The sequence below is a fragment of the Ranitomeya imitator genome, chromosome 2, assembly GCF_032444005.1.
Source record: "Ranitomeya imitator isolate aRanImi1 chromosome 2, aRanImi1.pri, whole genome shotgun sequence".
Taxonomy (NCBI): Eukaryota; Metazoa; Chordata; class Amphibia; order Anura; family Dendrobatidae; genus Ranitomeya; species Ranitomeya imitator.
The window spans coordinates 770,249,866-770,263,896 of NC_091283.1; the positions used below are offsets into that span (position 1 = coordinate 770,249,866).

General features: G+C 44.9%; 1 protein-coding gene across 2 annotated transcripts in view; it reads right to left on the minus strand.

The window, feature by feature from the left end:
* The window catches only part of HECTD2 (HECT domain E3 ubiquitin protein ligase 2), a 255,198-nt gene that overhangs the window by 115,720 nt on the left and 125,447 nt on the right, over window positions 1-14,031 (minus strand). For both annotated transcript variants that reach the window (XM_069753465.1, XM_069753466.1), the window contains exon 2: window positions 10,540-10,669. In XM_069753465.1, coding sequence (XP_069609566.1) covers window positions 10,540-10,669 — 130 coding nt within the window. The remainder of the gene's footprint in view (window positions 1-10,539; window positions 10,670-14,031) is intronic.

The window sequence follows — 14,031 nt, forward strand, 5'->3', positions numbered from 1 at the left end:
GTTACGTTGAGCCGTACATTGCAGGCACGACAAGCAATGCATCCTCAGCCACAACTGTGGCTGTGACCATCAGCATCCTCGGGTTTGCAGCTCGCAGGGGTGGCAAGGGTTGCCAAGCCTGGGCCTTTTTTGATACCGCAAAGGATGAGCCAACTCACTTAATCTACCAACTTTACAAAAAAAAAAAAACTGGAGTAGAGGTAAAAACTGCAATAATTTGACTACTACATGTATGAACTTTCACATGTGCAATCAACATGCATTACTGTGGGAATCCCACTGCACAAAAATGAGGACCAGCGGACCTCAACAGCCATCAGCCACCCCATCAATCGCATCTGCTGCTTCTTGCTGCTCCTGTTACCGTGCCAACTATTAAGACGCAGGTATTCAACCATAGAACCTTGGGTTCTTTACCTGCTCCAGTCACGCTGACTGAGAGCCCGCCATCAGCTGTAAAGAAAGCGGACATGTCTGCTGTTTTGACGTATCTCAGAGAACGAGCACACCACAAGTTTCTCAATCTACTGTAACATCTCTGCCTGCACATCTTTCACGGTCCAGAAGTTTGTCCAGTTCGCCATACTCCTCCCTCTCTCAGCACTACAGAGAGCCCTGGGTTCCACAGCTGTGGTCACATTAAAGATTGTTTCCTCCTACGTATGACAAAGCTAAAGGTACCGTCACATTAAGCGACGCTGCAGCGATATAGACAACGATGCCGATCGCTGCAGCGTCGCTGTTTAGTCGTTGTGTGGTCGCTGGAGAGCTGTCACACAGTCAGCTCTCCAGCGACCAACGATGCCGAAGTTCCCGGGTAACCAGGGTAAACATTGGGTTACTAAGCGCAGGGCCGCGCTTAGTAAGCCGATGTTTACCCTGGTTACCATTGTAAATGTTAAAAAAAAAAAAAAAAAACACAAACACTACATACTTACATTCCGGTGTCTGTCGCGTCCCCCGGCGTCAGCTTCCCTGCACTGTGTAAGCGCCGGCCGTAAAGCAGAGCAGTGACGTCACCGCTGTGCTCTGCTTTACGGCCGGCGCTGACACAGTGCAGGGAAGCTGACGCCAGGGGACGCGACAGACAGAATGTGAGTATGTAGTGTTTTTTTTTTTTACATTTACAATGGTAACCAGGGTAAATATCGGGTTACTAAGCGGGGCCCTGCGCTTAGTAACCCGATGTTTACCCTGGCTACAAGTGAACACATCGCTGGATCGGCGTCACACACGCCGATTCAGCGATGTCAGCGGGTGATCCAGCGACAAAATAAAGTTCCAGACTTTCAGCTCCGACCAGCAATGTCACAGCAGGATCCTGATCGCTGCTGCGTGTCAAACACAACGATATCGCTATCCAGGGCGCAGCAATGTCACAGATCGCTATCGTTCTAAAGTTGCTCAGTGTGAAGGTACCTTTAGGAGGTTGAACTCCATCTCCAATCTGTTGGCCACGGAAATGCTGCCTTTCCGTCTGGTAGATACAGACTGTTTCCAAAAGCTGATGGCCATCGCAGTCCCCCAGTACCAATTGCTCAGTTGCCATTACTTTTCTAAGAAAGCTGTGCCTGCGCTACACCAGCATGTCACAGACATGACCCCTTCCTTGACTAAATCTCTGTCTGCCACAGACACTTTGACGAGTAAGAACGGCCAAGGGCGTTCCATCTCGCTTACTGGGCACTGGGTGACTGGTGACTGTGAGGGCAGGCACCGCTCCACAAGTCTTGGAATCCCCAAGGCCTGCAGGACAAACCTCTACATTTAACACTTCCTCCACTGCTTCTGCCTCCTCTATCTCCTGTAGGGCTTCCACCTGCGCCCACAACACTGCGCCCACAACATCTACCTTAATGAGACAACAGTTCCAACAGTGCAGAGTGAATCTCCACCACCTCCATACTGCGCAGCCAGGGCTCACCGCAATCAGGCAGTATTAACACGGATATGCATTGGAGATCGCAGTCATACAGCTGAACTGTTGTGGACAGCTCTCCAGACTGAGTTTAATCAATGGCTGTATCCGCTGAACCTGTATCTAGGGAAGGCCGTGTCTGATAACTGTGCGAACCTGATGGCTGCCCTATGGCAAGGCAAGCTCACACACGTGACTTGCATGGCTCAAATCCTCATCCTGATGGTACAGAGTTTTCTCCACCGCTATCCTGGCCTGAGCGAGCTGCTCCAGAATGCACATAAGCTGTGTGCTCATTTCCGCCGTTCCCACCCCTCAGGTCATCGATAGAGAGGTCTTTGGCCATGCCAGTTAACAGGTTGATATGCGATGTGCCGACACGGTTGAATTCCACTCTGCATATGTTGCAGTGACTGTGGCAGCAGCAACGAGCCCTGACGCAGAGTGTAATGTTGTATAGCCTGGGCCAACGCAGTACGGGCGTGGCGCATATCACGTTTACGGAGTGGGCACAGCTTAAGGACCTCTGCACCCATCTGCAGGTTCGAAATGGCTACAAAGATGGTTAGCGGTGATGATGCCGTCATCATCATCACTATTCCGGTCATCTATATGCTGGAGCAGACTTTGAATAGCCTGCAGGAGGAGATGGTGGTCCCAGAATAAGAGGAGGAAGCAGAGATGGATGCAGAAGGGATAACATTGTCTTTAAGTTCCAGACTGTCACACAGGTGGTTGCCAAGGGAGGGTGGATTACTGCAATCGAGGGGGGCTGGTGATAACAGACAAACTTATCGAAGGTGCAAAATCCAAGGAACAAATGGAGGAGGAAGAGGTGATGGGCGAGCAACTGTCAGATGAAGAGGATAATCCTCCCCTCTCTGTTGTTCATGGTTGGTGGGAGGGGACGGAGGAAACTAGCCTCATTGTTACCCAGCCACCAACACAGCATGGGCTTGGACCTCATGGTAGAACCCGACATATGAGTGCAGCAAGAAGGCACTATCTGCAACATGATCCCTGTATAGTTGCGATTAGGAATACTGCTTACTACTGTGGTTTGGACCCTTTCACATTTTGGTCTTCCAAAATGGATGAGTGGCCTGAGCTCGCCTCTCAGAACGTGTCTTCAGCGATGCTGGTGGTGTACTGACGGATAAGCGCAGCCAGCTTTCCCCTGAAAGTGTAAACCGCCTAACTTTCATCAAGATGAACAAGTCAAGGATCTCCAAAAACTTTTGCCCCCCTCCCAATGGCAGACTGTACAGACTAGGTGATATTGCATTTTTTTGTGTGATGCATTAATGCCACGTAACTGCACTCGGATATCTGTAGTGTGGTTTCTGTGCCTGCTGTGGTTGCTGCTGCTTCTGCTAATGTTAACACAAATTTGTGGAAATGTGAACAGTCATGGTTGGTCTACATCTGCTGGGTTAGCTGTAGTGGAAGATGTGTCGGTCCCAATTATACTATTTCCAGTGGCCGAACTACAATGTTATGGGCTCTGGAGTGAACTTTCAAATGGGACCCCGCTCCCCCATGCCAAAATATATAGGCGAATTAGAAATGGCGATACGCACAAACATCATCTGCATTAGTAATACATGCACCATTACAGAATTTGTTGTAGACTGGGTTCACAAGAGTGAAGTTCACGGTCAGTATACAGACCACAACCTCTAGCCTCGTGGAGAGTATCCCGATCCAAACTCACACCCTAGTGTGTCTATGGCAATACGCTCCTGTAAACACAGCCTGACAGGAACGACCCCTTATAAATGAAAGTGTGCCCCTCTAACCCCTGCAATTACCTGGTGGGGAAAGTCATATCTTGACAAGTAATACTGCCAATTCTCTAACCATAAGTTGTGCATTTCCAGAGCTGGGAAATGGGAGTTCAATACTAGAAGACGTCAACTAGGTTCCAGTCCCACCTCAAGGAAGTATGGCAACAGGTGTGATAAGACTATTAGAAAAACTACTGCCACACACATGGCTGTATATATTGGCAGAAGTGTGAGGGCAAGAGTGCCTGTGTATGGACATGTCAGAGGCTAGAGAGGAAAGCTTGGTCCCCTTTAGCTTATGGCAATGTTTTACCTCAGCTCACATTTGGGCCATAGCATTGTAAAAGAGGTAGACACATTTACCCACTGACCTTACTATTCATAAGGAACTGCTGTCTACACTTTAGTTTCCCACTGTATATAGTCAGTGTGGGGATGTGGGCTACAGAACAACACAGGGCGATGACACTGTTACCTGAACCCTTCAGCTGCCCTACAATTTGCAGGCAGTAAAACCAGTACAAAGTTTGGCTGCCTCCCTGCAGAGCTGTCACACACGTCTCCACGGTGTATACACTCACAAAACTCTGGCTTACCTCACACAGCGAGCAGGGACTAGGAGAACCCTGTGCATCGGTTGCCTCACATCTGCCCGCTGTGTGCTCCCGCCTGCAGTCACCGGCTCGGCCGCTCGTTACGTTCCGCCCTCAGATTCCTGCTCCACACAGCGCGCACCGCCGCACACCAACCACAACAAGACAGGGCCAGGCAGCATGGCTTCTTCCTGCTCACTGCTAATAACAGCGCCTGCTGACTCAGTACCCACGCTTCACTTCACAGACAAGAGCCGGCTGCTTCTTTGCTGAACTGGGCGGGCCCCGAAGCATTCCGGGCCCAGTCGCAGCTGCGACCTCGGTAGTTACGCCCCTCACTATTTCTATTCTCGTGTCAGGCCCTCATTTGTTTAAATATGAACACTACTGGCTGCATGTCCATCTGCTGGATTGTGTGTAGTGGAAGACCTGTTGGTCCCTATTACTCGTATACTATCTATACCGTGGTGGAAGTGATGCCACTTTTGTGGTGTCTGTCAGTAATTTTTGGAAATGTGAACACTCCTGGTTGGGTCTCTTTAAATGCGTGTTGCCTGTAGCAGTAGGCCTCCGACACCGTCAGGCCTTCACTTCCTTGGACTTAACTACCCGTGTTACTATCCTTAAATTTTTCTGACAATGGTAGTCAACGAAACTGATATTTGTGCCACCTGAGTGTGGCTCTGCATGAAAGCAGGTAGACGCGTTGCACGTGGTGTCAGGGCTCCCAGCACAGCAGATCTACACCCATCCCTCACCCACCTCGTCTTACTTTGACGTTCAATTGAAAGCTGTAAATGCTGTCCCAGACCCCGATACCTCATGCCTGGTTGATGGCTGCAGTGCCATGCTACAATTTGTACTGTGGGTGAATTGAAGCCACTTTCCTGGAGTCTGTCCCTCATTTGATGTGTTCTGGCAGCATTTGGGGCCGTTATAAGGTGTTGTGCATGCGTTTGTTTTTGCCTCCCATTGACATAAATGGCATTCAGCTATGTTCGGAGAAAATTGCAAATTCAGCTATTGCAATCCAAACCGAACATTGAAATATTCGCTCATTTCTACTAAGGACTAATAAAAATAAGAGGTCAAATTCCTTTATATGATCTAATGAGCTGAGGGGAACTGTGCAAAGTGTCCATTTCAAGGATATTTTCATATATGCCACAGTGCCATCTTTTTGCAGTGAAAACTCGCAAAACTTTTGCACAGTGTAGAGTTGAGCAAAAATGTTGCGACTTGACTACAGATTTGCCAGCCATGCCAAAACATGAGAACCTGTGGAGAAGCCAGGTAGGGGTAGGGCTATATCCACCTGTCAAATTTATGAAAACTGACGACTACCACTTGAATAAGCATTTCTGACGAGGCACACAAAGGTGCACTCTATTTGAGAAAGTTCATTAAGTAGCATGCGTAATGAATTCAGTGTATCGTACTTCAGTGAGCCCTTCATCATGACTGGTCTGAGCAACAACAGTATAAATGAAATGGCCACTATGTGTCTAATTTGCATAGCAGAGCTGTTATGATGCATTCCATGCACTAAACACAAATATGGATCCATGCTCTTCTGGCACCACAGAATAAAGCAGAAGCAACATGGAGGAAATTACATGGCAGTACTGAGAGGTGTAGCTGTGAATCCAGCACTGGGATAAGCTAGCAACAATCTGAACAATTTGTTGTTCTGCTTCTTTCTTCTTCTGCCTTCCCTCTCAGTTTTGTGTAATAGGAGGTGTAATCTGACTCCTCACTGTGGTGGCATAGCATCTTGTTTTCAGCAAGACAGATTTGAGTGGGTTTCTCTTAAGAGTAAATGATGAGTTCAGGAGACAGTAGAAGGGGCTCATAAGTGGAGAAATAAGCAGACATTTCTGATGACCTATATTAAAAGGTTTCTTACACTTATCTGCATTAATTTATGCTTCGCTTATTGAAATGCACAGTTCAGATTTAAAGAAACACGTTCCATATGTAGAATATGTGCATCGAAAAGCAAACTGTCCATACAGCAAGTGTGAAAGTACACTAACGAACATCCGTGTCATCGCCTCTCCCTGCAGTGATCGCTTTCAGCTTTCAGACAGTGGTTCATTAACGGGTGCTTAAATTCTTCCTTCTAGTTAATCTGTCATCAAGTCATTAAAGCCCTTTAAGCACCACAAACTGGCAGAGATGGCATTCTGCTCACGAACATCTGTGGTACACTTTATTCCGGCACTTGAAAGACCCTTCAGTCCAAGTCTCAGTAGATGTGTGGAGATCAAATTTATGAAACGTTGCATTGGGCCAATAAAATCTTCATTCTTTACAATTGGAATATTTGAGTACTGTCTTTTTTCTTCTATACATACAGTCATGGCCAAAAGTGTTGGCACCCTTGAAACTGGTCCACAAAATAAAGTATTCCTCTGAGAAATCTATTGCAGTTCCCCATGTTTTGTTATGCAATATGTACACTCTCAAGGTTTACAAGTCCATCTCCAAAGATCTTGATATTCATTTTTCCACGGTGCACAACATAATCAAGAAGTTTACAACCCATGGTATTGTAGCTAATCTCCCTGGACAGAAGAAAAATTGATGAAAGGTTGCAAAGCAGTATAGCCCAGATAATAGATAAGCAGCCCCAATCAAGTTTTAAAGAAATTAAAGCTGTCCTGCAGGCTCAGGTCCCTGCTGCTGACACAGACATAAAAAAGCTAGACTGCAGTTGCCAAAATGTACACGAGTAAACCAAAATCCTACTGGGAAAGCGTCTTATGGACAGATGAGACAAATATAGAGCTTTTTGGTAAAGCACATCATTCTACTGTTTACCAAAAACGGAATTGCTGCCTCAGGCACTGGGTACCTTGAATGTAGGCAAGACATCATGAAATCTGAAGATTAACAAAAAGGAGTTTGGGTCGCAATGTAGGGCCCAGTGTCAGAAAGCTGGATTTGCATCCAAGACATCTTCCACCATCACAGCTGTGGGCTGCTACTTTTAGGCTGGAGGGGCAATGTCCATGGCCCCTTACCAGCATGAGAATACCAACCACCAGCTGTCTGCTTTAGCAAGGTTGGATATCAAAATAGGGTGACCAAAGACCGTTTTTTTCATTATTTATTAAAATAATTAAAAAAACTGCGTGGGGACCCCTCTATTCTTGATAACCAGCCAAGATGAAGCTGACAGCTGACGGCTGCAGTACCCAGTTGTGAGTTTTGCCTGGCTGGTCATTAAAAACACAGGAGAACCCACACAGGTTTTTTTTTTAACTAATTTACAGTGCAGTTATTAGCGGCAGCAGGTGTCAGCTGATGGGAGCTGTAGTTCCATCAGCTGACACCAGTGACCAGAGGTAAACCTTTTACCTCCGATCACAGCGGAGCGCTCACGCTGTCTTCTGACAATGTGGGAACTGCGGCTCTCTGACCGGCGGGGATGATTTCACTGCCGATCACAAACGCTGCGCCGGTGTTTCCCACACTGTCACACAGCTTGGGAAACACCAGCTTTTGTGCTGTGTATGTTTGGCTATAATCAGTGATTTAATTGACAATTAAATCGGCGAATATTGTAAGTTCGGTGATCGTGAGCCGAACCGAACACTGAAATAATCACTCATCTCTACTAGTGATGAGCGAGCTTGCTCAGATGCTGGTTTTTTTTTTAGCTTTTTGTGGTCTTACAGTGTGGACAGGTGGTCTAGTCAATAGAGACTTCACTTTGTTAATGGCACAGTGACAAGCCCCTACTACTTGAATCACATCATTAATCCTGTCATTGTTCCTCTGCACGAACAACACAGGCCTAATGTCATCTTCATGGATGACAATGCCCCAGCTCATCGAGGTCGCATCATTTGGGAACGGCTGCTGGGGACTGAGGAGCCTCAAATTGAGCGGCCTGCTCTTCCTTCAGACTTGAATTCCATAGAAAACCTATGGGATCAGCTGAATTGCCATGTAGAGGTTCGTAACTCTGTACCCCAGAATCTCAATGACCTGAGGGCTGCCCTTCAAGAAGAGTGGGATGCCATGCCAAAGCAGACAATAACTCGACTTGTCAACAGCAGGAGACATCGTTGTCAGCTGTAATAGATGCTCAAGGCCACATGACAAGTTACTGAGACATTGACACTTTTTGTTGAAGTATACCCACCACTGTTGTTGGCTTTTGCTTCAATAAATTGTTTGAGATGAGGAAATCACCATTGCATACTTCTACTTAAATGCCTTACTTTCCTGATAAAATATCACTGTAGCATGAACTTTAAGCTTTTCATAATTTTTGCCCGGAAGCTACAGTCATGGACAAAAATTTTGAGAATGAGACAAATATTAATTTTTACAAAGCCTACTGCTTCATTTTTATAATGGCAATTTGCATATACTCCTGAATGTCAGAGTGATCAGCTTAACAGCAATTACTGTACTTGCAAAGTCAATATTTGCCCAGAAAATGAACTTTAACCCCCAAAACACATTTCAACATCATTGCAGTCCTGCCTTAAAAGGAGCAGCTAACATCGTTTTAGTGATCGATCCATTAACACAGGTGTGGGTGTTGATGAGGACAGGGCTGGCGATCAATCAGTCATGATTAAGTAAGAATGGCATCACTGGACACTTTAAAAGGAGGCTGGTGCTTGGTATCATTGTTTCTCTTCAGTTAACCATGGTTATCTCTAAAGAAACCATCATTGCACTGCACAAAAATGGCCTAACAGGGAAGAGTATCGCAGCTACAAAGATTGCACCTCAGTCAACAATCTATCGCATCATCAAGAACTTCAAGGAGAGAGCTTCCATTGTTGTCAAAAAGGCTCCAGGGTGCCCAAGAAAGACCAACAAGCGCCAGGACCGCATCTTAAAACTGTTTCAGCTGCGGGATCGGACTACCAGCAGTGCCGAGCTTGCTCAGGAATGGCAGCAGGCTGGTGGGAGTGCTTCTGCACGCACTATGAGGCGGAGACTCTTTGAGCAAGGCCTGGTTTCAAGGAGGGCAGCAAAGAAGCCACTTCTCTCCAGAAAAAACATCAGGGACCGACTGATATTCTGCAAAAGGTACAGGGAGTGGACTGCTGAGGACTGGGGCAAAGTCATTTTCTCTGATGAATCCCCTTTTCGATTGTTTGGGACATCTGGAAAACAGCTTATTCGGAGAAGAAGAGGTGAGCGCTACCACCAGTCTTGTCTCATGCCAACTGTAAAGCATCCTGAAACCATTCATGTGTGGGGTTGCTTCTCAGCCAAGGGAATCGGCTCACTCGCAGTCTTGCCTAAAAACACCGCCATGAATAAAGAATGGTACCAGAATGACCTCCAAGAGCAACTTCTCCCAACCGTCCAAGAGCAGTTTGGCGCCCAACAATGCCTTTTCCAGCATGATGGAGCACCTTGCCATAAAGCAAAGGTGATAACTAAATGGCTCATGGAACAAAACATAGAGATTTTGGGTCCATGGCCTGGAAACTCCCCAGATCTTAATCCCATTGAGAACTTGTGGTCAATCATCAAGAGACGGGTGGACAAACAAAAACCAAGAAATTCTGGCAAAATGCAAGCATTGATTATGCAAGAATGGACTGCTATCAGTCAAGATTTGGTCCAGAAGTTGATTGAGAGCATGCCAGGGAGAATTGCAGAGGTCTTGAAGAAGAAGGGTTAACACTGCAAATATTGACTTGCTGCATTAACTCATTCTAACTGTCAATATAACCTATTGGTACTCATAATATGATTGCAATTATATTTCTGTATGTGACATAAACATCAGACAAACACTAATAAAAACCAGAGGGCAGCAGATCATGTGAAAATATAATTTTGGTGTCATTCTCAAAACTTTTGGCCATGACTGTAAATACCTCTAACTTTCTGTGAGTAGAGCAAGTGTGGGGAAGTTGATGGGAAAAGTTGTCCACCAAAGAAATAGGCAAACAGCTTTAAAAGCGTATGGCCATTACATAACAGGCTAGGTTCACACTGCAGGGTCCATTCAGCAAATATCCTAGGAAAGTAAAAGCCTGGAATATATCGGGCCCATATGTGAACCGCTCACAAAGCCGTACAATTGTCATTTAGGATTAACCACAAGAAACAAAAATCAAAGACAAAACTAAGGTGAGAACAATCCCGAGCTGCTTGTGTGTGACTATCAGGGCTCTATTCACCCGGCACAGCTCTCTCCACCGCGGTGTGTGCTGTTGTTTCGCAGGCTGCAGCTGCGTACATAAGACTTATTTACCATGCTTGTTGTTGGGTATAACAAGCTGCGTAGGTGAGCATCTGTTCCCGGCGGCTTCTTTCTTTTGGTTGATCGTCGAAATGAAACTGCTGAACGTTGAGAACTGGCCCTTCGCTGCTCTCTCCATCCCCTGTAATTAAAAAACGTAATTACTACAGAATCTACTTTACAGCAAGTGTCCCCCCATGAATTGTACGGTGCCGTCACTAGCATGGAGTATCATTACAAGAAAACTGACTTTTTCACATTGCATAATTGTGAAGTGTGGTGTAATACATGTGGGTGCCAAATACTTATACAACACTGCAGTAAAGGGACTGTCATATTTGTTCTTCGGGAGCGCACTGCTACTCTGCTTCTTAGCTGCCAGTGCGCTCTTGATTGAAAATTCGTGTCAGCGGCATAGCTGAGCTGCCAGCCCGATCTGTGCACTCTCCATTGCTGCTTTGGAGGGGGGGGGGGGTTTCCTTAGCATTAACAGAGGAGGGCATGGGAACAGCCAGAAAGCGCGAGCTCTTTGCCTGTGAACGGGTCATGGCAGAGGTGGCTATTTATCTAGGCAATGAGCTAAAGCTACCAAAAATTTAATTATTTAAATATATTTTTTTTAACCAGAAGTAAATGGCTTTTACAAGCACTTTGCTATTCTGACCATTCCAAAACACTGGACAACTCCTTTAATCTGCATGAGCATCTTCTGTTAACAATAGGCCTCTTGACTCCAAAGCCTGTTGGCCGAGCAAAGCTTTGGAGGATCATTCGGCCGGCAACCGAGCAGTGGTGAACTAATCTACATTTTGATATGTAATGATATCATAATTTATTAAAATGACCAAAATAGTGCAAAAAAAAAATAAAAATTATATATATATATATATATATATATATATATATATATATATATATATATGTATATATATATATATATATATATATATATATACACACACACCAGATGGTGGCCCGATTCTCACGCATCGGGTATTCTAGAATATACATGTCCGCGTAGTATATTGCCCAGCCACATAGTATATTGCCCAGTCACGTAGTATACAGCACAGAGCTACGTAGTATACAGCACAGTCACGTAGTATACTGCCAAGTCACGTAGTATATTGGCCAGTCACTTAGTATGCACCATATCCCTGTTAAAAAAAAAAAAAAAAAAAGAATTAAAATAAAAAATAGTTACATACTCGCCTTCCGGATCGAAGCGGCCGGTTACCGATGCTCGTCGCTCGTTTTTAACATTAGATATTTTTACTATTCATGCTGCATAGGCAGCACGAATAGTAAAAAGTTGGTCACACAGGGTTAATAGCAGCGTTAACCGAGTGCGTTACACCGCGGTCAATGCTGCCATTAACCCTGTGTGAGCGCTGACCGGAGGGGAGTATGCAGGCGCTGGGCACTGACTGCGGGGAGGAAGGAGCGGCCATTTTCTTTCGGATTATGCCCGTCGCTGATTGGTTGCGGCAAAACAGCCACGACCAATCAGCGACGTGGATTTCCATGACAGACAGAGGCCGCGACCAATGAATATCTGTGAGACAGAAGGACAGACAGAAAGACGGAAGTGATCCTTAGACATACTATCTATATCTATATATCTATCTATATATCTCTATATATCTATCTATATATCTCTATATATCTATCTATCTATCTCTCTCTCTATCTATCTATCTATCTATCTCTCTCTATCTATCTATCTATCTCTATCTATCTATCTATCTATATATATATATAGTATTTTATTTTTATTTTTTATCAAAAAAGAAAAGCAGCACAAGAAATAATAGAAAAAAGTGGACTTTATTGCCTGAGCAGGCGTGGCAACGTTTCGGATATAAGAATCCTTTTTCTTATATCCGAAACGTTGCCACGCCTGCTCAGGCAATAAAGTCCACTTTTTTCTATTATTTCTTGTGCTGCTTTTCTTTTTTTGAGATTATTACTGGAGGCCGTTTGGACTGCTGGTTGGGAGAGCTTTACACACCATTGAGGTAGTACTAGATGCTGTTCCTGTTATATATATATATATACATATACACTTACATACATATACACCCTATACCCTGGTCGGGTTGTCGTACTACACTGGGGGAGTCTTGGAAGGGGACAGCCATGACTACTTAGAAAGCTGGAGGCAATGATCATTAGAAAGAAGGGAAGAGAAAATTAAGAATTCCATTTTTTATACAACACAGCATTAGCCACCATAAAGTAAGGCTCTACTGACACCATTGACTGAGTCAAGATTTGCAGGGATGTATTTGGAACAGCATCATATCCATATTTTTATTTTTCTTTAATATGACCACATCCGGCTTTACCGACCTTGCCCAAAAGTGTACAATTGCGGTGCCTAACTTCATTGATGGCCGGTAGCACTGGCTCATTTGCTGATTTTTGTTTCTTTATTGTTGACATGTAGCATTAATCTAATTCTTGTGTTTTTCACAAAGTACCGTAATCACCTTGCGGTACATGAAAGTGATCAATGATTGCAATATAATCCGTATTCAGGAGAATTAGAATAAGCAAACTAAGGATTAAAGATCACAAACAGCAAAAGATTTGTCTTCCTTTACAATGAGATCAACAGATTGTAAAATAAAAGAGACAAAGCCATGGGAAATAAACGTCATGTAATAATGCTCGTGTAGTAAGCAGTGTTTATCTCTACTACTTCCACTCCGATGTGGGAAAAGAGGAACAAAAAAAGAAAGAAAATCTGCAAATGACTTCCTCTCTCCAAGTCTCTATTTTACATGGATTGTTGCTGTGGAATAATGTCTCATTCTCTCATTTGTGAAGACACCAGATGTCATGTCTGTAACAGTTCGGTCCAAGATCTTTGGATTTGGAAGAGTATGCTACAATCTGGACACGTCATGGGAACAAAAAACACAAACAATACAAATCTTCAATAGAAATTCATCAACAGATCGACGTTATTAAATAATCGCGCATACTCTACATACTTTGTTATGCATTTTTTTATGTTTCTTAGGCTAGGTTCACATTTGCGTTGGGCAGAGCTGCGGAGGGTTGCGTACTTCTTCTCTGAAGCCCCACCTACTGCAGCACCTCTTCCATTCAGCTCCGCCTACATCTGCATGCGTCCTGCGTACTTATCTTTAACATTTGGTACGCAGGCCATGCGGATGTATGCAGATGCGTCGTTTTGACGCTGCGCTGACCCCAACAAAATGCAACATGTTGCGTTCTACGCAGTTTGGCGCAGTGTCAAAACGATGCATGCAGAGGCATCCGCATACATCCGCATGTGGCCTGCGTACCCAATGTTAAAGATAGGTACCCAGGACGCATGCAGATGCAGGCGGAGCTGAATGGAAGAGGTGCGGCAGAGGGCGGGGCTTAACGGAGGAACTATGCAGCCCTGCCCAACACAAATGTGAACCTAGCCTTAAGGGGTTTTCCACCGCTGTTACATTATCATCTATGTCTGTTCGACTGGAGTCGGAA